Here is a 25,000-nt window from a genome sequence, read left to right as displayed (position 1 = left end):
ATGGCCTATAGTGTTGATTACGTGTTTGGCAATATTCCAAGCAAGAAAGGTGAGCAATAGCCAGATTTAGGTCTTGCATAATGCATCTTTGTGCCTTTTGGGAGTAGGGTCGCCTGTCCAACCTCGTGGGTTTTCTCCGGGTCCTCCGGTTTCCTCCCACTGCTAAAGACCCCTACGCGCAAGCGAATTATGTAAATAAAATTAAACCATATGTTAGTCCCGAAATGACCTAGTTTGTGTCGAGTGAACGTTAAACCCCATTTCTCTCTCTCTCTCTTGTGCCTTTTGAATAACTTTATTTGACACTTTGGTTGCCATAGTAACAATGGTCGTACAACGAACAAATGAAACGACGAACCACGAACTTGCTTATTCGATATTCACCAAATATGGAATTAGTAATATAATAAAGGCGCCTTTAAAGGGAATAAGCCGGGATTGTTTTTTATGAGCCTAATAATCATCTAGAATGGACGCATTTACATTACTCGTATTATCTGCTTCTTCTGGACTCTTCCAACTACTATATTGTCATTACTTGCTATACTGTTGCCGCTATTGACAACAAATGCTCGATGATAAGTAGGATCCGTTTCCTCTGTCCCAATTAAACCTGCCAATTGTTGGTATCCCATAATACTTATCTAGCAAATTAACTTCTGGAAATCTTGTTCCATTCTATTTCTTGTTTACACGATGATTGGTTGGCTGGTTTCTAGTCTATGTGGATCCACTGTGCCTAAATGGGCGAGACGCTGGCTCGCTAGCATTGGCCGAGAAAGTTCATCCAGGACGGAGGACCTGAAAAGGCGGCTGTTTAGTCGTCCGAATGGATAGAAAAAAAAACGAGGCCCGTGTACAAATTGGATCGCACGTAAAAATTCTTTGCAGCTGGAACTCGATATAAGAGTAGGCCGTAGTGCCCCTGTCCGGGCATCCATCGTCATACCCATCGTCATTAGCCCAGTTCGGAGCAGAACAATAGAACGTTACACTCCGTGTCATTGTATTTCATTTCTAGTCTATGGCGGGTATCCTAATCTCAAACTAGTGATTTTTCTTATTGTACATATGCTTATATTCGATTCCCCATTATTGAATTGGTGACTTATTGTATGCCAGGTTGATTTCCGCTCATGCCGTCATAATGTTCCGGTTCGATGACTTTCGAGAAATAGTTTTTGGAGAAATGTATTTGGAGAAATGTTTTTAGAGAAATGTTTTGCAAGATTTGTATTTGGAGAGTTGTATTTGGAAATCTGTTGTTCGAGATTTGTTCTGTGAAAAATGTAAATGTAGGCTAATTTTTTGATTTTCTTAAATTTATTTTATCTTTATATTAAAATACATTTGAATTAAACATGTTTGTGTATCTCATGAAGACTTTGTACAGCTTTAAAATTACTGTTTAGACAAGACTATAACTGAGTCAGCTACGATAAATACTGTAAGGGTTTATCAAACGTGGATTCAAAAAAACTATGGTGGCGGATTGGTATCATGTCGTGATGTCACCCTTCATAAGGCGACATCATGACATATTAACCCGAAATCACGACAACGCTACAACTCGACATCACGGCATTAAAATTGTCGCAATGTCGTGTTAAAATGTCGTGTTGTGGGATTGGCGGTCATCTTCCTCTGTATATACGGTATGATTATATACACTGATCCTGGTGTTGGTCAAGAACGTTCCCCGGGATTTTGCAGCGTAGTTTTTCTTGTCGGTAGTTCAGGACGAAGTGTTTAGTTTAGTAGATGGGACAAAGACACAAGCTCATGTGTATAAATGTCGTGATGTCATATTAACATTTAGTGACGTCAGGTTGTCGCCTTATGAAGGGCCACATCTAGACATGATACCAATCAGCCACCATAGAAAACAAATATTTCCTTATTATTTGTAGCTCGACCTTGAAACTTGTTAAATCATACATATACATGAGTCAGTTACTATAAATAGTGTGTGGGTTTCTATTTACGGGGATTCTGCAAAAAATATTTCCTTATTTCTAGCACGGCCTCGTCCCTTGTTAGAGCCAGAAGGCGCTTCAACATCAGTGAAAGACGGTCGTGTATTTGTGTTATAAAGTAATCCACCAAGCTCATTACGTCATCAATATGTCTGATCAAGTGAGTATATTGAAATGATTATTTTAGAGAATATGAGGTTATTCTAGTTGTTCAATTTAACCAGTAATTTGTTTGAATGGCTCAATGATGGTTACATCTATTTGATAAGGCCAACTTCAAGGTTGGTCAAAAGTCATGAGATGTAATCTGGGCTAGCGCTAATCCTAACCTTAACCCTAACCCTAACCCTAGAGCGTTACAATGGGTAGAATGTCATAGTTATGGGGATGGCATGTGTAAGGTTATAAGATGATAGGGTGTTCATACAATGTCCCACCTCAGGGTATAACATCACAAGGTGTCCATACAATGTCACACCTCAGGGTATAACATCACAGGGTGTCCATACAATGTCACACCTAAGGGTATAGAACCACAGGGTGTCCATACAATGTCACACCTCAGGGTATAACATCACAGGGCATCCATACAATGTCAGACCTATGGGTATAAGATTACAGGGTGTCCATACAATGTCACACCTAAGGTTATAAGATCACAGGGTGTCCATACAATGTCAGACCTAAGGCTATAAGATTAAAGGGTGTCAATACAATGTCAGACCTAAGGCTATAAGATCATAGGGTGTCCATACAATGTCAGACCTAAGGCTATAAGATTGTAGGGTGTCCATATAATCGACGCTGGACTGAAAACATTCAAACCATTGCTAATTGAATTCGGAAAAATTTTACAGACAAAATTAACCCTATACCCCTATAACTATAATACCAAGAAATTGACCATTTTAAACCATTGGAAACAAAGATGTATTTTTATAGACAAGTGCTCTTCTTTTTTTTTATGACATTAGATATCAAGTGAGTTCAGATTTTCATTTAGGATATTTTTTGTTGTTGTTGTTTATTGAATCATATGGTAATATATAACACAGTTACAAAGCGTTTTGTTGGGGTCTTGGGTGATTTTTTATCTTGGGGTTGTAATTTGGGGCGTCATCTAATTGCTTAAATTGCCTTACAATAAAATAAACGGGTGCAGGGGCCCGTTTCACGAAAATTTAACTAAGATAAAATTCAAATTGTAGTTATTTGATTGAATAATATACTAAAATTTGAATAATCTTAGGTTGATTTTAGAGCTTATCCAATCAAAATTGAAGTATCTACTAAAATTTGGATTTTATCTTTAGTTAAAATTTCGAGAAACAGGGCCCAGGGCTGTAGCTGTACTTCCCATGCTATGGAAATAAATTGAATGGGAATTGTTGTTTTTTTGTGTATGATGGTATGTTACAATTATGTGACCCGGGCCATTGGTAATATTATTATTATTCTTTATGTCATAATCAATGTTTGTTAATGTCCTTAAAATTGATTTTAGTTAAAATTGTTGGGTGGACGAGAAACGAAATTCACGGCCTCTATCCCTCGTGGAGAAATGCGCAGTCGTAAATTTTGAGATACATTTCATTTCTTTACCCGAAACCAACCTGGTAATACAAGAGACGTGAAGTTGCATTAGTTGTTTTTGCATAAAATTAGCTCTATTTGTGATATATATAACTACAGCATATTATCTCCAACTTGGTATTAAATGAACGATACCACAATGAACCAGACGATGCGAGGGTGGTAAATCATACATGTAGAATGTTAACAGACAACGCCAGGGCAATCAATCACCATAATGTTAACAGACGATGCGAGGGCGGTAAGCCACCATATATGTAGAATGTTAACAGACGACGCGAGGGCGGTAAACCACCATACATGTAGACAGTGGCGGATTAAGCTCCACCAAGGCCTGAGGCGGCAGTTGCTGGAGGGCCTATATAGTTTTTAAATAGGACCTTTTTAAAATGGCGTGGGCCTAATTAATTTCGGGTCAGGGCCTATGTTGATTCCCGTTGGACCTAAACCCAACCCCCCTAACATTCATTGTCTTTGTGTTTTTAATCGTATCAGACAAGTCTAAACAAATTTTTTTTACAAAATCTTTGAGCCTGAGGCTGCAGCCTCATCAGCCCTACTGATAATCCGCCACTGCATGTAGAATGACAACTGGTGGAGATGTCGCACAAACCGTCCCGTTTTATCACATGTATGAACGTTAATACAATGTTGTATCAACATATATATACACAAACAGTGTTTTAAATATGTAGCAATTAATATAATTATCCAACGTAGCTACAGGGTGTCAGGGCCTTGGGTGGGGTTGTAGTTACCCAGTTGTGGACAGTCACGCCCCTATAATACATGCTAGATTCCATTACTGATTTAAGTTACTGCTTGATCAAGACTAGACTGGGACATACTAGACACTAATTTCCACCAGTATCCTATAAAGGCTTTGCACTGCATTAAGATTACTGTTTAATCAAGACTATACCACCACTGAGACATAATAATAGACACTAGTATCGATTATCATATAAAGGCTAGATTCAACTTTTTAAATTACTGTTTATTCAAGACTATGTACCATACCTGAATCAGCTACTAAAATAGTTTATGGGTTTATCAAAGGGGGGGTTCCTAAAAAAATATATATATTATTTGTAGCGCATACTCGAAACTTGTTAAATCATTCATAATACTGAGTCAGTTACTAAAAATAGTGTGTTGGTTTCTACTAACGGGGATTCTTCAAAAAATATTTCCTTATTTGTAGCGCATACTCGAAACTTGTTTAATCATTCATAATACTGAGTCAGTTACTAAAAATAGTGTGTTGGTTTCTACTAACGGGGATTCTTCAAAAAATATTTCCTTATTTGTAGCGCGGCCTTGTCCCTTGTTAGAGCCAGAAGGCGCCTCAACATCGGTGAAAGACGGTCGTGTATTTGTGTTATAAAGTAATCGATCACGCCCATTACGTCATCAATATGTCTGATCAAGTGAGTATATTGAAATGATTATATTAGAGAATATGAGGTTATTCTAGTTGACCAATTTAACCAGTAATTTGTTTGAATTACCAGTATCTGATGTGTGGTGCAGACCCCCCCCCCCCTGCACTTACTATTAGTATGTTAACATTTTGCAACTCGAAATTTAAATCCAGTGTTTCATTCGGGTTAAAATAAAACACTCAATATTATGTACAGGCCCTATTGGCCAATGTGTAGAAGGTCATATAGTTATGGTGATGTCAAACAATGTTGAAATGTCGATCAGTAATAAACAGAGAATTATCACCTGTTTATTTCCAGTTTAATTACAATGTGTCAATGAATTAATTTTACCTGAGTAAAGATTCAATTATATTAGTCGTCATGCACATATTCATGTCACACATATATTGGTTAAATGGATTAACGTTAATCATGAAATGGCCTAGTCTGTGTCGAGTGGACGTTAAACCCCATTACACACACCCACGCAGACATTCACACGCAGACGCAATGCGAGCTAGGAGAATTGTTAATGCATGCGCGTTGCATCAAAAGGTCTGCCACTGGGTTTTCGATTTTCCGCTTGTACGTGACAAGGAGTAGGATCGCCTGTCCAACCTCATGGGTTTTCTCCAGGTCCTCCGATTTCCCGCCACTGCTAAAGACCCCTAAAGACTTAGGCGCAAGCGAATAATGTAAATAAAATTGAATTATATGTTCGTCTCGAAATGACCTAGTTTGTGTCGAAATGACCTAGTTTGTGTCGAAATGACCTAGTTTGTGTCGAATGGATTTTAAATCGTTAAATCATATTGTAATCAAGAAATCCCCCAAAACAGTTTAAAATTTCCTTTACTGAAATTTCTCGTAAATGAGCAGGTCTGCGATCAAAATTTCTTTGTCTTACGTTTTGGATATCTATGGGCAAAAACATCATTTGAAGCCTGAAAACTAAATCTAAAAGCTTTTAATCAAATTCGCTTTTTGTCGTCTGCTGTTTTACACCAGTGTTGTAATAAGTGACTTTTTTTAATACCCAGGGGTGAGTGTTAGAGTTATTTTTAACTAGATAATAACTTTTATCAAGATATTATTATCTTATCAGTTTTTATGTAATTAGAAATAATATTGCACAAAGCTCCTTATTGTCTGACTATTGTTTTCTTATATCGGGAAGATGATATTGAAAATATACGAAAGATGAAGAGCTCGAGACCCTGTTTCACAAAAGCTTAAATGTCCTTAAAATCGTCTTAATCTAAAATATCATCCTAACTTAAGATAGATAAGTTTCAAGCATTTTATATAAAATCCACTTAAGTAATATTGTAAGTTATAATTTAATATTAACTTAATATAGTGGCGTATCACAAAATTATTTTAGGGGCAATTTTAACTAAAACGAATTTTAACTTGGGACAGCCGTCACCCTCTCCTAACTTAAGACGACATTAACAAACATTGATTAGAGCTACGTTGTGAGATCTATTGCGACATATAGATATATTTGGAATAATAATATTATTGCCAATGGCCCGGGTCACATAATTTTAACATACTATCATTCACAAAAATAATTCCTATTCAATTTCTTTACATAGCGTTGAAAATACAGCTACGGCCACCCGTTTATTTTATTGTAAGGCAATTTAAGCAATTAGATGACGCCCCAAATTACAACCCCAAGAACAAAATTCACCCAAAACCCCACAAAACAAAACCATTTGTAACTGTCTTATATATTATCATATGATTCAAGTATAAATTATACTATTTTCAAATAAATAACAGACAAAAAAAAACAGAACAATAAAAAAAACACCTAAAATGAAAAGTAAACTCATTCCATATTGAATGTCAGGGAAAGAGCACTCTATAAAAAAAATATCTTCGTGTAGGCCAACAATGTTTACTTATAGGGTTTTAGGGGTTATGGTGACCTGTAAAAATATAATTCAGTAATCTCCAATGTGTTTATCTCGGTCATAAGTAGTGAAATATGATCCAATTAAACCATTTAAAACCTCACCAAAAAGATTTCTAGAACGCGGAGGGGGGGGGGGGGTATACGAGGAATATGTAACGGGATACTAAAGATACTGAATGGGTTTATCAAACGGGGATTCATAATAAAATATTTCCCGATTGTTTGTAGCAGGACCTCGACCTTGAAACTTGTTTAATCCAGTCTATACCGAGTCAGTTACTAAAAATAGTGTATGGGTTTATACAATTTAAACGGAGATTCCTAGAAAATAATATGGTTTGCAGAAAGTCTCGCCCCTTGTTAGAGCCACAAAGCGCTTCAACATCGGTGAAGAAGGTCGTGTATTTATGTTATAAGGTGATCGATCACGCCCATTACGTCATCAATATGTCTGATCAAGTGAGTATTTTGAAATGATTATATTACAGAATATGAGGTTATTCTAGTTGTCCAGGTTAACCAGTAATCTGTTTGATTGTCCAGAATTTGATGTAATGATTCAGTGCTTTGACCTTTTGTAACTCGACGTTTAGGTCACAGTACGGTTGGATTTTAAATTTCTATCCCACAAAATAAATTCAAAACTAACCTGGGTGTCATGTCAGTTAGACCTATAAGATGATAGGGTGTTCATACAATGTCCCACCTCGGGGTATAACATCACAAGGTGTCCATACAATGTCACACCTCAGGGTATAACATCACAGGGTGTCCATACAATGTCACACCTAAGGGTATAGAACCACAGGGTGTCCATACAATGTCACACCTCAGGGTATAACATCACAGGGTATCCATACAATGTCAGACCTATGGGTATAAGATTACAGGGTGTCCATACAATGTCACACCTAAGGCTATAAGATCACATGGTGTCCATACAATGTCAGACCTAAGGCTATAAGATTATAGGGTGTCAATACAATGTCAGACCTAAGGCCATAAGATCATAGGGTGTCCATACAATGTCAGACCTAAGGCTATAAGATTGTAGGGTGTCCATATAATCGACGCTGGACTGAAAACATTCAAACCATTGCTAATTGAATTCGGAAAAATTTTACAGACAAAATTAACCCTATACCCCTATAATACCAAGAAATTGACCATTTTAAACCATTGGAAACAAAGATGTATTTTTATAGACAAGTGCTCTTCTTTTCATGACATTAGATATCAAGTGAGTTCAGATTTTCATTTAGGATATTTTTTGTTGTTGTTGTTTATTGAATCATATGGTAATATATAACACAGTTACAAAGCGTTTTGTTGGGGTCTTGGGTGATTTTTTATCTTGGGGTTGTAATTTGGGGCGTCATCTAATTGCTTAAATTGCCTTACAATGAAATAAACGGGTGCAGGGGCCCCGTTTCACGAAAATTTAACTAAGATAAAATTCAAATTGTAGTTATTTGATTGAATAATATACTAAAATTTGAATAATCTTAGGTTGATTTAGAACTTATCCAATCAAAATTGAAGTATCTACTAAAATTTGGATTTTATCTTTAGTTAAAATTTCGAGAAATCGGGCCCAGGGCTGTAGCTGTACTTCCCATGCTATGGAAATAAATTGAATGGGAATTGTTGTTTTTTTGTGTATGATGGTATGTTACAATTATGTGACCCGGGCCATTGGTAATATTATTATTATTCTTTATGTCATAATCAATGTTTGTTAATGTCCTTAAAATTGATTTTAGTTAAAATTGTTGGGTGGACGAGAAACGAAATTCACGGCCTCTATCCCTCGTGGAGAAATGCGCAGTCGTAAATTTTGAGATACATTTCATTTCTTTACACGACACCAACCTGGTAATACAAGAGACGTGAAGTTGCATTAGTTGTTTTTGCGTAAAATTAGCTCTATTTGTGATATATATAACTACAGCATATTATCTCCAACTTGGTATTAAATGAACGATACCACAATGAACCAGACGATGCGAGGGCGGTAAATCATACATGTAGAATGTTAACAGACAACGCCAGGGCAATAAATCACCATAATGTTAACAGACGATGCGAGGGCGGTAAGCCACCATATATGTAGAATGTTAACAGACGACGCGAGGGCGGTAAACCACCATACATGTAGACAGTGGCGGATTTAGCTCCACCAAGGCCTGAGGGCGCAGTTGCTGGAGGGCCTATATAGTTTTTAAATAGGGCCTATTTAAAATGGCGTGGGCCTAATTAATTTCGGGTCAGGGCCTATGTTGATTCCCGTTGGGCCTAAACCCAATTTTAACCCCTAACATTCATTGTCTATGTGTTTTTAATCGTATCAGACAAGTCTAAAAAATTTTTTTTTACAAAATCTTTGAGCCTGAGGCTGCAGCCTCATCAGCCTCACTGATAATCCGCCACTGCATGTAGAATGACAACTGGTGGAGATGTTGCACAAACCGTCCCGTTTTATCACATATATGAACGTTAATACAATGTTATATCAACATATATATACAAAAACAGTGTTTTAAATATGTAGCAATTAATATAATTATCCAACGTAGCTACAGGGTGTCAGGGTCTTGGGTGGGGTTGTATTTACCCAGTTGTGGACAGTCACGCCCCTATAATACATGCTAGATTCCATTACCATATATATAAAGGATTTAAGTTACTGCTTGATCAAGACTAGACTGGGACATACTAGACACTAATTTCCACCAGTATCCTATAAAGGCTTTGCACTGCATTAAGATTACTGTTTAATCAAGACTATACCACCACTGAGACATAATAGACACTAGTATCGATTATCATATAAAGGCTAGATTCAACTTTTTAAATTACTGTTTATTCAAGACTGTGTACCATACCTGAATCAGCTACTAAAATAGTTTATGGGTTTATCAAAAGGGGGGTTCCTAAAAAAATATATATATTATTTGTAGCGCATACTCGAAACTTGTTAAATCATTCATAATACTGAGTCAGTTACTAAAAATAGTGTGTTGGTTTCTACTAACGGGGATTCTTCAAAAAATATTTCCTTATTTGTAGCGCATACTTGAAAATTGTTAAATCATTCATAATACTGAGTCAGTTACTAAAAATAGTGTGTTGGTTTCTACTAACGGGGATTCTTCAAAAAATATTTCCTTATTTGTAGCGCGGCCTTGTCCCTTGTTAGAGCCAGAAGGCGCCTCAACATCGGTGAAAGACGGTCGTGTATTTGTGTTATAAAGTAATCGATCACGCCCATTACGTCATCAATATGTCTGATCAAGTGAGTATATTGAAATGATTATATTAGAGAATATGAGGTTATTCTAGTTGACCAATTTAACCAGTAATTTGTTTGAATTACCAGTATCTGATGTGTGGTGCAGACACCCCCCCCCCCCCCCTGCACTTACTATTAGTATGTTAACATTTTGCAACTCGAAATTTAAATCCAGTGTTTCATTCGGGTTAAAATAAAACACTCAATATTATGTACAGGCCCTATTGGCCAATGTGTAGAAGGTCATATAGTTATGGTGATGTCAAACAATGTTGAAATGTCGATCAGTAATAAACAGAGAATTATCACCTGTTTATTTCCAGTTTAATTACAATGTGTCAATGAATTAATTTTACCTGAGTAAAGATTCAATTATATTAGTCGCCATGCACATATTCATGTCACACATATATTGGTTAAATGGATTAACGTTAATCATGAAATGGCCTAGTCTGTGTCGAGTGGACGTTAAACCCCATTACACACACCCACGCAGACATTCACACGCAGACGCAATGCGAGCTAGGAGAATTGTTAATGCATGCGCGTTGCATCAAAAGGTCTGCCACTGGGTTTTCGATTTTCCGCTTGTACGTGACAAGAAGTAGGATCGCCTGTCCAACCTCATGGGTTTTCTCGAGGTCCTCCGATTTCCCGCCAATGCTAAAGACTTAGGCGCAAGCGAATAATGTAAATAAAATTGAACTATATGTTCGTCTCGAAATGACCTAGTTTGGGTCGAAATGACCTAGTTTGTGTCGAAATGACCTAGTTTGTGTCGAAATGACCTGGTTTGTGTCGAATGGATTTTAAATCGTTAAATCATATTGTAATCAAGAAATCCCCAAAAACAGTTTAAAATTTCCTGTACTGAAATTTCTCGTAAATGAGCAGGTCTGCGATCAAAATTTCTTTGTCTTACGTTTTGGATATCTATGGGCAAAAACATCATTTGAAGCCTGAAAACTAAATCTAAAAGCTTTTAATCAAATTCGCTTTTTGTCGTCTGCTGTTTTACACCCGTGTTGTAATAAGTGACTTGAACTTAGATTTTATTTAACACCCAGGGGTGAGTGTTAGAGTTATTTTTAACTAGATAATAACTTTTATCAAGATATTATTATCTTATCAGTTTTTAGGTAATTAGAAATAATATTGCACAAAGCTCCTTATTGTCTGACTATTGTGTTCTTATATCGGGAAGATGATATTGAAAATATACGAAAGATGAAGAGCTCGAGACCCTGTTTCACAAAAGCTTAAATGTCCTTAAAATCGTCTTAATCTAAAATATCATCCTAACTTAAGATAGATAAGTTTCAAGCATTTTACATAAAATCCACTTAAGTAATATTGTAAGTTATAATTTAATATTAACTTAATATAGTGGCGTATCACAAAACTATTTTAGGGGCAATTTTAACTAAAAAGAATTTTAACTTGGGACAGCCGTCATCCTCTCCTCACTTAACACGACATTAACAAACATTGATTAGAGCTACGTTGTGAGATCTATTGCGACATATAGATAGATTTGGAATAATAATATTATTGCCAATGGCCCGGGTCACATAATTTTAACATACTATCATTCACAAAAATAATTCCTATTCAATTTCTTTACATAGCGTTGAAAATACAGCTACGGCCACCCGTTTATTTTATTGTAAGGCAATTTAAGCAATTAGATGACGCCCCAAATTACAACCCCAAGAACAAAATTCACCCAAAACCCCACAAAACAAAACCCTTTGTAACTGTGTTATATATTATCATATGATTCAAGTATAAATTATACTATTTTCAAATAAATAACAGACAAAAAAAAAACAGAACAATAAAAAAAACACCTAAAATGAAATTCAAACTCATTTCATGTTGAATGTCAAGGAAAGAGCACTCTATAAAAAGAATATCTTCGTGTAGGCCAACAATGTTTACTTAGAGGGTTTTAGGGGTTATGATGACCTGTAAAAATATAATTCGGTAATCTCCAATGTGTTTATCTCGGTCATAAGTAGTGAAATATGATCCAATTAAACCATTTAAAACCTCACCAAAAAGATTTCTAGAACGCGGAGGGGGGGGGGTATACGAGGAATATGTAACGGGATACTAAAGATACTGAATGGGTTTATCAAACGGGGATTCATAATAAAATATTTCCCGATTGTTTGTAGCAGGACCTCGACCTTGAAACTTGTTTAATCCAGTCTATACCGAGTCAGTTACTAAAAATAGTGTATGGGTTTATACAATTTAAACGGAGATTCCTAGAAAATAATATTGTTTGCAAAAAGTCTCGCCCCTTGTTAGAGCCACAAAGCGCTTCAACATCGGTGAAGAAGGTCGTGTATTTATGTTATAAGGTGATCGATCACGCCCATTACGTCATCAATATGTCTGATCAAGTGAGTATATTGAAATGATTATATTACAGAATATGAGGTTATTCTAGTTGTCCAGGTTAACCAGTAATCTGTTTGATTGTCCAGTATTTGATGTAATGATTTAGTGCGTTGACCTTTTGTAACTCGACGTTTAGGTCACAGTACGGTTGGATTTTAAATTTCTATCCCACAAAATAATTCAAAACTAACCCGGGCTTCATGTCAGTTAGATCTAGTTTTATTCGCTTTAAAATTAGGAGCTATTGGCCAAGGCAGTGGGTATATATCTAATTACACGACAATGGGTATCAGATGATAAGGTTTCCCTGTAATCGACTTAATAATTGAGTCTATTTAATATAACACTGGCTAATATATATACACACGTGACTTGATAACCTAGACTACAATATACCTGAATCAGCTACTATAAATAGTCGGGTTTTCCTAAAAGGGGATTGTACAACAAATATTTCCGTATATATTTAGACCCGCCTCGACCCCTGTTTTAGAGACATAACTTGCCCAAATCATCGGTAGAAGACTGTTATATTATAATTAAGATGATCAATATGTCTGATCAAGTGAGTTGTATAGATATTATATAAGTTTGTATATATCAAATCTATTTAAATCTTGAACTTAAACCTGTCACATCAAGCCTGCCATATTGTTGTTTTTACGTCTAGATCAACTGACATCTACGAGCAGGACATTCGTCTATTTCACCTGGGCCCTGTTTCACGAAATTTTAACTAAAGATAAAATCCAAATTTTAGTAGATACTTCAATTTTGATTGGCTAAGCACTAAAATCAATCTAATATCATCCAAACAAATTACTAAAATTTAGATTTTATCATAGTTAAAATTTCGTGAAACAGACCCCTGATTACAACCACTGACAACCATCAAAGTATTTTAACATCAAAATGTTTAAGACTTAATTTTGGTTCGAAAATGATGTGACCTTGTTTCAAGAAGATTGGGTTATGGGAGACAACTCCATTAAACACAATTTCAAATGGATTGAGACCACCGGGGTTTTCACCATTTCATTTTATTTATAGTTTAAAATTTTGCGTTGTTTTAATATGGAAAGTGAAGAGAGGGGTGGTGCTTAACGTACGCTCGGCACAAACTAGGTCATTTCAATTATTTGCTTACGCTTTGGAGAAAACAGGAGGATCCGGAGGAAACTCACAATCGTTTGGCAGTCATGATACATTGATTGGTGAGATTTGACATGTCTGTTATCAATGTCAAGGTTCACCGAACAGACTTATAAAGACAGACATACACCATATACAGTGTGCTATGAGGGAAACTATTCCCGGACAGCGGCACTATGATCCACTCTTATATCGAATTCCAACCATCAAGGGTTCTTTTACGTGCATGCCAAACTGGACATGGGCCCTGTTGTTGTTTTTTGTCCCATCCAAGTGACTAGACGAGTAATAACAGAAACCACGAATGAAAAATTCATGAGAACTTTCTCGACCAAGACCGGAATCGAACCCCGGACCTCCTGGTAGTAAACCAGCGCCTTACTCACCGAATCACCGCGGTTCCTGATTGGAGTAGAGTTGGAGGGGGGGGGGGGGTATTTATCATATCAAATATATCTATTAAATGATATTTATCAGTGATTATTTGTATATATATTTTATATATTTCAGTCAGAATCTACTAAAACCAACCCTGTTACATATCATTTTAACGGCACCAGTTATGTACAGCTTGGTAATCACAATGTCGTCGATCACCAATTTACTAATCAACTAAAAGAAGAAGTGGACGCCATGAAATATGAACTCGCTATTAGGGACGATAAAATAGAGACATTAACGCGTGGAATGAACCAACTGACAGAGAGAGTGAGGATTCTAGAAGATGAAAAAGTGGTAAAAAAAACTGACGTTAATAATAAAAATTCAGACAAGACAGATGAAATGATTACTCTCCAGATATTCTTCTATTCCAGGTAAATAAACATTTTATAATAGTAGATGAAATGATTGTTTTTAAAATAAACGACATATGAGGAATATTAAACTTGTTATAATAGAACCATTAGTAGGTGGATGATAGAAACAAAACATGTAAAATTATATATTATAGTTAAAACACTGATATCACAATACAAGATGAGTGATGAAACCACACTAAACAAAAACATCACCCGATTGATGACGTCAAATAGAGATGACGTCACTAATATAACAGTTAGCAGTTTTCACACACGTGGTATTTATCTCATCTGGTGACTGTTATTTCAATATGGTCCAAGTAGATATTTATCAGAGTTGAACACTGTAAAACTCGTATTACATGTACGCAATTTCGCCGATTATTTGCAAACATTCCCATTACACCTGCATTAGACCCACTTACATGGAAAACACGTACATGGAAAACAGGTCCACTATTTCAACGTCCATTTTATTTTCTTCTATCCCTTTCTTGGACATCACATATTTTATTTATTTACCTGTATATACAGTATTATAATATATATTTACCTGTATGATATAAGTATTATAATATATATTTACCTGTATTTACAGGTATGATAAGACTATAAGTATTAGTAGAGATCAAACAGTGAATGAATTAGAGAAGATACTGGAGAAGAACCATTTCAAGTATGGTGGTTGTATTAGTAATATCTACAGTGATGATGATAAACAGCACAAGTACCACTACAAACAACACAACAAACATCTCTCATTATCACAGTATAATATAACAGATAGAGATAAGGTCCACTGGTGGTACTAGTCTGTTGATGGTGTATAAAATATTAAATCATATATACTAACTATAAAACAATATTAAACATTTAACTTGAACATTGAATTCTATCTATATATACTAACTATAAAACAATATTAAACATTTAACTAGAACATATTATACTGTATAAAGTAATGATATAGTTTGTATGATATTATACTGTATAAAATAGAAATATAGTCTAGTAATAAAATATTAAATATTTATATTTTACACAAAAATACCAAATCCAACCATGTCGATCTGGGGGTGGGTGGGTATGTGATGGTGTGTGGGTATGTGGATTATGTGGGTGGGTGTGGGTATGTGATGGTGTTTGGGTATGTGGGTGGGTGTAGTATGTAGGTTGGTGGCTGGGGGTATATATGGATATCATGGTGGGTGTCGGTGGGTATGTTCTGGGTGAGGTTATTTGGGAATGTGGGTGGGTGGGGTATATGGGTGGGTGAGGTTATTTGGGTATGTGGGTGAGGGTAATGCATATGGATGGGTGGTGTTAGTATTGGAGACAAATAAATTTGCTTACTTCTAATGACGTCACTATCGTCATCTTGGCATTGTGACGTCATATCGACAAGTGATGGTCTAATCAACAAGCATGCCAAATATCATGTCGATCTCACTTGAATTGTGGGTGTTGAACAGAAAGCTGACAACAACGACATGAATAATATGTAAATATGTGTCTGTCTTGATGACGTAACGATATAGTAAAATGTCGGATCAAATGAGAATAAGCTGATATATACACCAACTATAATCAATTCAAAGAAGTAGACACGCTGCCTCACTAACCATTATATCGGTGTCGTATGGCGGAGGACCTGGAAAGAAACAATATCTAGTCGTTTGGATAGGACGGAAATTAGAGGTCCAGTGTTCACCATGACAGGTGTAATCTGATTGTTGTCCTGATAAAATGTCCATCATAGCATGTCCGTCTTTATTTATCAGGATGTGTGTAGTACCAATTCATTCATTTATTCCAATCAGAGATGTAAATAACAAGTTCTACTTCGTCTATACCAGTCTCATTGTTTCCATCAAGCTTCATTAAGTTGTCAATATGAATAGTCTATATCAGTCTAATTGTTTCATCTAAGCTTTATTAAGTTGTCAATATGAACGGCTGATTCCGTCAATGAACGGCTGTAAAATAGCGCCTGATAACTATTGAAAATCGAAACGTCGTTGCTGTTACTGATTTAGGAATGTTGCAAAGTATAGGCCTATCCGTGTCAAAGTATAGGCCTATACATGTCAAGTTTTCAGTGGGTTGTCCTTCATGCACCAGTTTGTAAAACGTTTGCTGTATACTATATTGTCGAGTTTACGTCTAAACCAGAATATCGACCCCGAGAATATAAATTAATATTTAAATATGTTTATCAGTAAATCAAACGATTATAGTTGAAATTAAAATGACCTAACAGTAGTGGTGTCAATGGTGTAAAGCCAAAGTGTCAAAGATCGGGGGGGGGGGTTATCAATATAAAGGGAAGCAACTCCATTTAATACAATTACTTATTCATTTGACCAACAGCCGACAACACCCAGAATTTGGACAGGTAGCCGTGGGGGGAAACCGGAGGACCCGGAGAAAAGACATGAGGTCGGACAGGCGACCCTATTCCTTGTCACGTACAACCAGGGGATCGAAACCACGCCAGTTGACTCAATGACAAACTTTATGATACAGCACGCACGTTCTAACCATTCGCCCCCCCCCCCCCCATAAAATATATTAATTATATTAATAATGATATATATTGCGGCATGACATATAATTTTTTATTGTCTGGTCACGTTGAATATGCGAGATAAGACATCGATACTTATAAAAGATACAAATATGGTTACATACCTTCTTTTTCTTAATCCAACCAGTTTTGAAGAAATGTTTCACATCACTGATAAAGGTGTATGAATGGTATACAGATTTATATTAGCAATCGTCTTAAGACGAGTTCAGAGAAAACAAAAACTAACAAAATACAACTAGATCTTACAAAAAAAATAGACCATAACGAAAAAAGAACCAGAATATAATGAAATAACTGTTTTATGGTTTAGTATACATAGAAGTAGAAATGACAGAGTTGTGCTTGATAACGATAAGAGAATACTTATCGAAACGTCGTGCTTGTGTATAATAAACCAGTGATTGTTGTCCCATATAACTGTATAGTTTTGTTGAACTTTTTGGGTTATTGTCTTTAGTTAACTTGTTCATGGTAACAACTTCAAACAGTGAATCATTCTTTTTAAAACTTGAACTTTTTAGTTAATTTGTTTTACATTTAAATATTTCTGCTCGGACACTGAACACGTCCATATAAAAACTGGCGTCATTATAGGACACCATTAAAAACATGGCGCCAAGAAAGACACAGTGAGCGATAAAATAGTTATACCATATGACTGTCATGGTAACGCATATCAAACAAAACAACCAGTTGAATATATTATATATTAACAATCGCCATCTGAAAAATACAAAATACTGTAATAGAATTATTATTATTATTAGGCAGTGAAATCAAAATGGCCATCTGGTTACATTAATTCCTAGAGTCGTTGGATGGCCTAATGGTTAACGCGTGCACGTTGTATCATAAGGTCTGTCATTGAGTCAAAGGCGTGGTTTCGATTCCCCGCTTTTATGTGATAAGGCGCAGGGACGCCTTTCCAACATCGTGGGTTTTCTCTGGGTCCTCCGGTTTCCTCCTACAGCTAAAGTCGTAACTCGCAAGCGAATTATTGAAATAAATTTGAACTATATGTTAGTCCCGAATTGACCTAGTTTGTGTCGAGTGGACGTTAAACCCCATTTCTACGCTGATTACCAATGAATTTAGTGCAAAAGTTATTTATAGTCTTTTCCCTCCTTTTCACCTGTTGCATGATGATTTTTTTAAGACTTTTTGGTGTAGAATCGAAGAAAAGGATTTGAATATATTATTATATTGTCTGTCAGGTTTTGGTGAATATTCATGATTTTGGGACGGAAGGATACGAGAGTTTGGTCAAGTTGAAATGTAGGACCGACATTGCATGTTTAAAAGTATGGCTACTTTCAGTTTGTGTATGTCAAGTTTTCCATAGTAAAGTTCATATCTGGTTTTAAACAAGGGATTGACACATGTTGCTCCATCTTTGGTAGAAAGGGTTCAACCCAATAAAAATTTAGGGAAAAGTTAGAGACGAGAATTAGCAATGGAGAAGTTATTCGTGCACTGTGGGCAAATATAGAACGGTCGGTTACTGAATTTGAAATATGGGAGATAACTCTAATGAGGTCATTGAACCAGCGTATTACTCACTCACCCACCGTGGTTTCTAACGGTTCTGAGTGGCAAACAAAGGGTAAGCTGGTTGATAACACATTTATTCTTTACCAAGACCAATGAACGGCAATGTCATCCATAGTTGATCTATGTCTATTTCATTTCACCTGATGACTATCAGGAATATTTTATAGGAAACATTATAGACATTACGTACAAATTTATTCCACAGATATACGCGCGAGTATATTCAATATATATAGTGCACAAATCTACGTATAAATATATTCCACAAATATCCGTGCTAGTATATTCCACAAATATCAGGAAACCGTAAAAAGATGGTTTGCCAGTAAACTTGAGTGAATAATTTATCAATAAAATACTATTCTGCTCCGACTGGGCTAAAGAAGACGGGAATACGCGATACACTGTGCTATGAGGGATATTTTTCCCAGAGTTACGACCTACTTTTATGTCGCGTTCAATACCAAGGGTTGTTATACATGCACCTAATGTGTACACGAGATCGTGGTTTTTGTCCCATCCGAACGAATATACGATGTCCAAATCACTGTAGCCACCCTCTCTCTCTCTCCCTCCCTCCCTCCCTCTCTCTCTCTCTCCCTCCCTCCTCTCTCTCTCTCTCTCCCTCCCTCCCTCTCTCTCTCTCTCTCTGTATATAAATCTATAGAAATAACTTACGCTATGAAGAATGAAACAGACTAGAGGAATGATTATAATCCACAACATTGACCATTCTAATATGACGGGTATAAACTCACTGTACCAGTATATTGAACACTTCCGTGGATACCAACGTATTCTGAACAAATACAAAAATAACCATCACAGAAAACTAGAAAACAAAACCTGATGAATAAGATTGAGATACAAACAAACTCTGGTAAATGATTCCGGGAGTTTATTCTACGGCCCTGTCAGGACTCCAGGAGTTTATTCTACGGCCTTGTCAATTTCCCCGAGGTCCCACGGCCTTGTCAGAACCCCAGCGTTCATTTTACGGCTATTTCAGTAGTCTGGGATTCCTATAAATTGTCCCTTGTCAAACCCTTTATCCTACTCCACCGCTGACAAGGGGAGAACCTTGAACTTTCTAGGTCAATAATGGGAATGAACACGGGACTTCAAGGATAATGAAACGTTTAGTCACTGAGTCACCGCGGCTTCCACGAGGCTTACACGAAGGAGAAGTGATACTGAGTGTTACTTACACAAAAGAGAAACTTACACGAAGAAGTGATACTCAGTATTATTTACACAGAAAAGAAGCGATACTGGGTGTTACTCACGCGAAAGAGAAGAGGTACTGAGTGTTACTTACAAGGAAGAGAAGTGATATTGAGTGTTACTTACACGAAAGAGAAGTGATACTGGATGTTACTTACACAAAAGAGAGTAGAGCTGGTAATAGATGGATATAAACCGAGGTAGTTTTATCGATACAGTGTAAAACTAAAGAATTCCTGAATACTACCATCGCCCACACCATGGGTCCATTAGCCAACGCAAACACTACAATAAATAATTCAGCTTGATGTGGTGCCATCCTGAAACAGATACTAAACAGTTCAGCTTGATGTGGTGCCATCCTGAAACAAATAATAAACAGCTATATTATGTTCAATAATAAAATGTCATCCAACCAGCGGTTGCCAGCCAAGATACGCCCACGGTGTGCAAGAGATGGATAAAGAACAAGCTATTTTTTAGTACAATCAGAAGCAATAATCCGGGAAGTTATGTTCCGAAATGCGTGAATATGGAAAGTGACTGAGATTTTGCTTTGTGATATAAAGATATTTTAAGGTTCATCAAAATCTTTTTAAAATTTTGATCTCTAGAGGGCCCACAACCTTCGTATTACATACTTTTACACAATTTGCGTACAAGGAGCGGTCATTGTATCGGGCAGTTTCGTTTCGATTCTAACTCAACCTTCATTTTTGTGTAACGGTGATATATAGCGTATAGTTGTTCGTATTGAAAGAAATACCAAGGTCCCGTGTACATATTGGCGTGTAGGTAAAAGATTCCTTGGCAGTTGGAAATCGTAGTACGAGTAGGACGTAGCAACGCTGTCAGGACAAAATTTCCCTCAGGTGTATGTCCGTCTTCCTTGACCCAGTCGGTGAAGAACAGTAGGACGTTAAACTCCATTTCATTTCATAAACAGAAATAATAAGAGAAGTTTCTATAAAAACCTTTTCCCTGTACTCACCATATAAAGGAATACCACATTATAATAGAAAATGAAATGAAATGGGGTTTAACGCCCCACTGTACAGTGTGCTATGAAGGGAATTGTCAAGGGATCTTTTACGTGCACGCCAATGTGTACACGGGACCTCGATTTTTCTTCCCATTCGAACAACTATTAAGTTGTAGACTACATGAGCTGTCATATCATTTTTACTATCAATATTACAAGGGAAGGGAAATAACTCCGGAATGATTCCAGAAAACACAAACAAGATGTCGCCTTTATCTGATGAAGCTCAGAAATAATCTGTCTTTTGTACAGTCTAGAACGAACAGGGTAAAAAATATCTACAGTTTTATAATTTACAAATATTAACCTTGACTCTTATGTGGGGTGGGAGATTGTGGGGTCTAGTCGTTTAACGCGTGTGCGTGAAACCATAAGGTCTGTCATTGAGTCAAGTGGCGTGGTTTCGATTCCCACGCTTGTATGTGACAAGGAGTAAGGTTGCCTGGCCAATCTCGTGGATTTTCTCCGGGTCCTCCTGTTCGTTCGTTGGTTCCTGTAGTTTTACGTCCACTTCCACCAAAGGTGATATCGTAGACAAGTGTTTCCTACGAAACTTGCCAGAGGAAGCCACAAAAATAGGCTTGATCCAGCTTATTTTGTGTAAAACACGATATATTTCATCCATATGCTTAATACTCCTATAGAATAATAGAAATAAAATTAAACCGAAATTACCTGGTTTGTGCCGAATGGGGGTTAAACCAACGGGTGTAGTAATGGTATAATACCATATTAGAGGTGGTACGAAGTGTTCTAGACTTACCAATATATGATAATTCTGATGAGTAGTAGAATAGGTGTAGTAATGGTATAATAATATATTAGAGGTGGTACGAAGTGTTCTAGACTTACCAATATATGATAATTCTGATGAGTAGTAGAATAGGTGTAGTAATGGTATAATAATATATTAGAGGTGGTACGAAGTGTTCTAGACTTACCAATATATGATAATTCTGATGAGTAGTAGAATAGGTGTAGTAATGGTATAATAATATGGTAATAACCATTGAACAGAGAAGAGACCGTGAACCAGTATAACTATAGTGGTTAGAGATATCACATACACCAATTTCTCTTGTATACGTTTCTTCTTTAATAACTAATAAAATATAACCTGTTATAGCAAGAACGTTCTTTAATACCTAACGAAATACAGTTTAATGAAATGGGGTTTAACGTCCTACTGTTCTGCTCCGACTGGGCTTATGAAGACGGACATACGTTATACAGAGTGCTATGAGAGAAACATTTCCCGGACAGCGGCGCTACGCCCTACTCTTCTATCGAATGTCAACTGCCAAGGTTCACGTCAATGTGTTGTGTACACTAGACAGCTTTCCTTGTCAGGTCCTCCATCCTGCATCACTGACAAAGAGAAGCCACGCCGGAAAATTCCGATGAACCTTCTCGGCCAATACCGGGATCGAACCCGCGACCTGCAGACTAACGAGCCAGCGTCTTACTCACTTAGTCACCGTGGCTCCAACTCTGAAAGGGATTTTACAAATAGTTGTTGAAATTCAATAGAATTGTTCGTCTCTGAACATATATCAATGTTGCCTGTAGAGCGAATAAAAACCAAATATTTCTGTAATGTTGCCTGTAGAGCAAATAAAAACCAAATATTTCTGTAACACTTTGGTCCTTGAGGCAATTTTGATTCATTGCAAAATTGTTACTTTACTCTGTCTATAAAGTTAAATCACACGTACTTAATGAACGTGAATATGTAGTTATACATAAAAAAAAAACAACTGTGATATTTTGGTTAAATCATAATCATTGTCAAAATGTCCATCAAATTCTGGCTGTTTATTGACCTATGGTTGGTTGACCAAAAATAGGTAATGTCTCCTATCTTACTTGTGGGAAATAAAGAAGTTTATTTTATATATGTCATGGAAATTAACGTCAAGGTTATCGAAGACCTGTAGAAATTAGTAGGTATAAATTAGGGGGTATAAATTAGTGGGTATAAATTAGGGGTAGAAGCAAGTTGAACCAGAACTCACCCATAAATTCCTAGCAGCCATTATCATTGAGAACGAGGAACCTGCAAAGCCATTACAGCTTATCAATAAAGTTGTGAAACTATTTTATGCTGTAGTCTTGTTAAAGATCACCAGAAAATAAACACAACAAGAAGAAGTCCAATAGTTCAAATATTTCACCTCTACAAATCGTCCAACTTCTGAATCCCGTTTCTTCCTGGGTTCCTCTTCTTCCTTTTTACACGAATCTCTTTCATCCTGGATTTTGATTACCTTATAATCACCATTCGTATACACTCGGTCATTTCTATCAAATAATAACAATAGTCATACACTTGGTTATTTCTATCAAATAATAACAATAGTCATACACTTGGTCACTTCTATCAAATAATAACAATAGTCATACACTTGGTCACTTCTATCAAATAATAACAATAGTCATACACTTGGCCACTTCTATCAAATAATAACAATAGTCATACACTTGGTTATTTCTATCAAATAATAACAATAATGGGGAGATGAGCCGATAACAAAATTAAATGAAATGGGGTTTAGCGTCCTATATTTCTGCTTTATTGTAGCTAATGAAGACGGGCATAAAGTATGACATACAGTGTGCTACGAGAGAAATTTGGACCGGTTAGCGACACTACGACCTACTCTTATATTGAATTACAGGTTCTTTTGCACTGCTACGGGTGCGACTGATAATTCGATAATTGTGTTATCGGTGCACATGGGTAATTGTCCATAACTGGACATGCTAACCAATGTTTTCACTCGATATTCTATTTCAAAGGGCCGATTTTAATCATGTGTGAGTTATGAACGACACTAATCCGTTGCGTGAGGTAACGACAAAGCTAAAATCTGCGACCGAATTACGCAAGATGAAATATCGGTTACGCAAATATAATTTGATTCCTCAGCAGACCGGAGACCGTAAAACTAAGATGAACGAGTTTGTATTGATCCAAAGTGAACCACAAAAGGTTTAACTAGGTCATTTCGAGACTAACGCATGGTTCAATTTGCGGTCTTTAGCAGTGGGAGGGAACCGGAGAACCCACAGAAAACGCACGAGGTTTACAGGTTCACGTACAAGCGAAGAATCGAAACTACGCCACTTGACTCAATGACAGACCTTATGATACAGCACGCATGCGTTAACCATTACCCAACAGCACACTATATGGTGTATGTTTATAATCCCAGTTGGTGCAGAAAAGTAGGACGTTAAACCCCATTTTATTCCAGTATACTTACAGAATATTGGAGACCGTTTTAACACCATTTGAGTTACATGTTATCACCGTATCTGTTGTTTTAACATTGATGTTATTATTCTTCACACATCTGTTTCTGTCGGGATCTTTCGATTTATCCATTCCTGTATAATATACACAGTGATAATTGTCCAATCAAAGCTGAAAGTTAAACAACTGTACCTTATAATGCCAGACAAATTAATAAGGGGGAGCGGGTTTGAATCTTACAGAATGAAAATGAAATGGAATGGGGTTTAACGTCTTACTGTTCTGCTCTGAACTTGAGTTAATGAAAACGGGCATACGTCATACAGTGTGCTATGAGGGAAATTTTGCCCGTACAGCGGTGATAATGGGGTTTAACGTCTAAACCAACCGGGATAAGCCCTCCAGTGTAATTTAAGGGACTTTTTGCTCGGGCAGTGGTCTTTCCGCTGTGTCGAATTCCAGTTGTCAAGAATCCTATTGTACGTGGGGTTTACATTTTTTCGTCCTATACGAGTGACTAGGAGCTGTTCCTTGTCAGACCTTCCGTCATACACCATCGATAAGGGAACCACGCAAAACCAGGATCGAACCCGGGACCCATCGGTTATTAATCCAGCGCCCTAATCACTGCGCCACAATAATGGAAGTATCATCATAGTCCAAAAAAGCAAATTTTATTATCTCAATTGTTGGGCGAAGAACGAAGGGAGTGTCATTTAGAAAAAAAAACAACAACATTTAAGTGTGTATTTTTATATTTG

The 25,000-nt window shown here is 36.6% G+C and overlaps 1 protein-coding gene and 2 long non-coding RNA genes across 4 annotated transcripts; 2 read left to right on the top strand and 1 right to left on the bottom strand.

The window, feature by feature from the left end:
• Positions 1-576: 576 nt before the first annotated feature.
• Positions 577-7,004, top strand: LOC130012159 (uncharacterized). The gene is made up of 3 exons (XR_008787507.1): positions 577-1,295; positions 2,020-2,136; positions 4,883-7,004. It is a non-coding gene; the product is annotated as an uncharacterized LOC130012159 (long non-coding RNA).
• A 262-nt stretch (positions 7,005-7,266) lies between these two features.
• On the top strand, positions 7,267-15,609 carry LOC130010462 (uncharacterized). 2 transcript variants are annotated; one of them, XR_007677512.2, is made up of 4 exons: positions 7,267-7,382; positions 10,102-10,218; positions 14,287-14,591; positions 15,175-15,609. It is a non-coding gene; the product is annotated as an uncharacterized LOC130010462 (long non-coding RNA). The 2 variants fall into 2 exon arrangements; XR_008787506.1 differs by lacking the exons at positions 7,267-7,382; positions 10,102-10,218 and adding an exon at positions 12,470-12,626.
• A 1,573-nt stretch (positions 15,610-17,182) lies between these two features.
• Positions 17,183-24,376, bottom strand: LOC130010467 (uncharacterized). Its single transcript, XM_056099492.1, has 6 exons — positions 24,250-24,376; positions 22,999-23,284; positions 21,925-22,085; positions 20,100-20,261; positions 19,396-19,516; positions 17,183-17,889 (listed from the first exon to the last, which is right to left on the bottom strand). The coding sequence occupies exons 2-6, from the start codon at positions 23,023-23,025 to the stop codon at positions 17,869-17,871; spliced, it is 492 nt and encodes a 163-aa protein (XP_055955467.1). The 5' UTR covers positions 23,026-23,284; positions 24,250-24,376; the 3' UTR covers positions 17,183-17,868.
• Between the last annotated feature and the right edge of the window lie 624 nt (positions 24,377-25,000).

Source organism: Patella vulgata, chromosome 3 (genome assembly GCF_932274485.2).
Source record: "Patella vulgata chromosome 3, xgPatVulg1.2, whole genome shotgun sequence".
NCBI classification, from domain to species: Eukaryota; Metazoa; Mollusca; class Gastropoda; family Patellidae; genus Patella; species Patella vulgata.
This window is presented reverse-complemented; position numbering and strand designations above follow the sequence as displayed.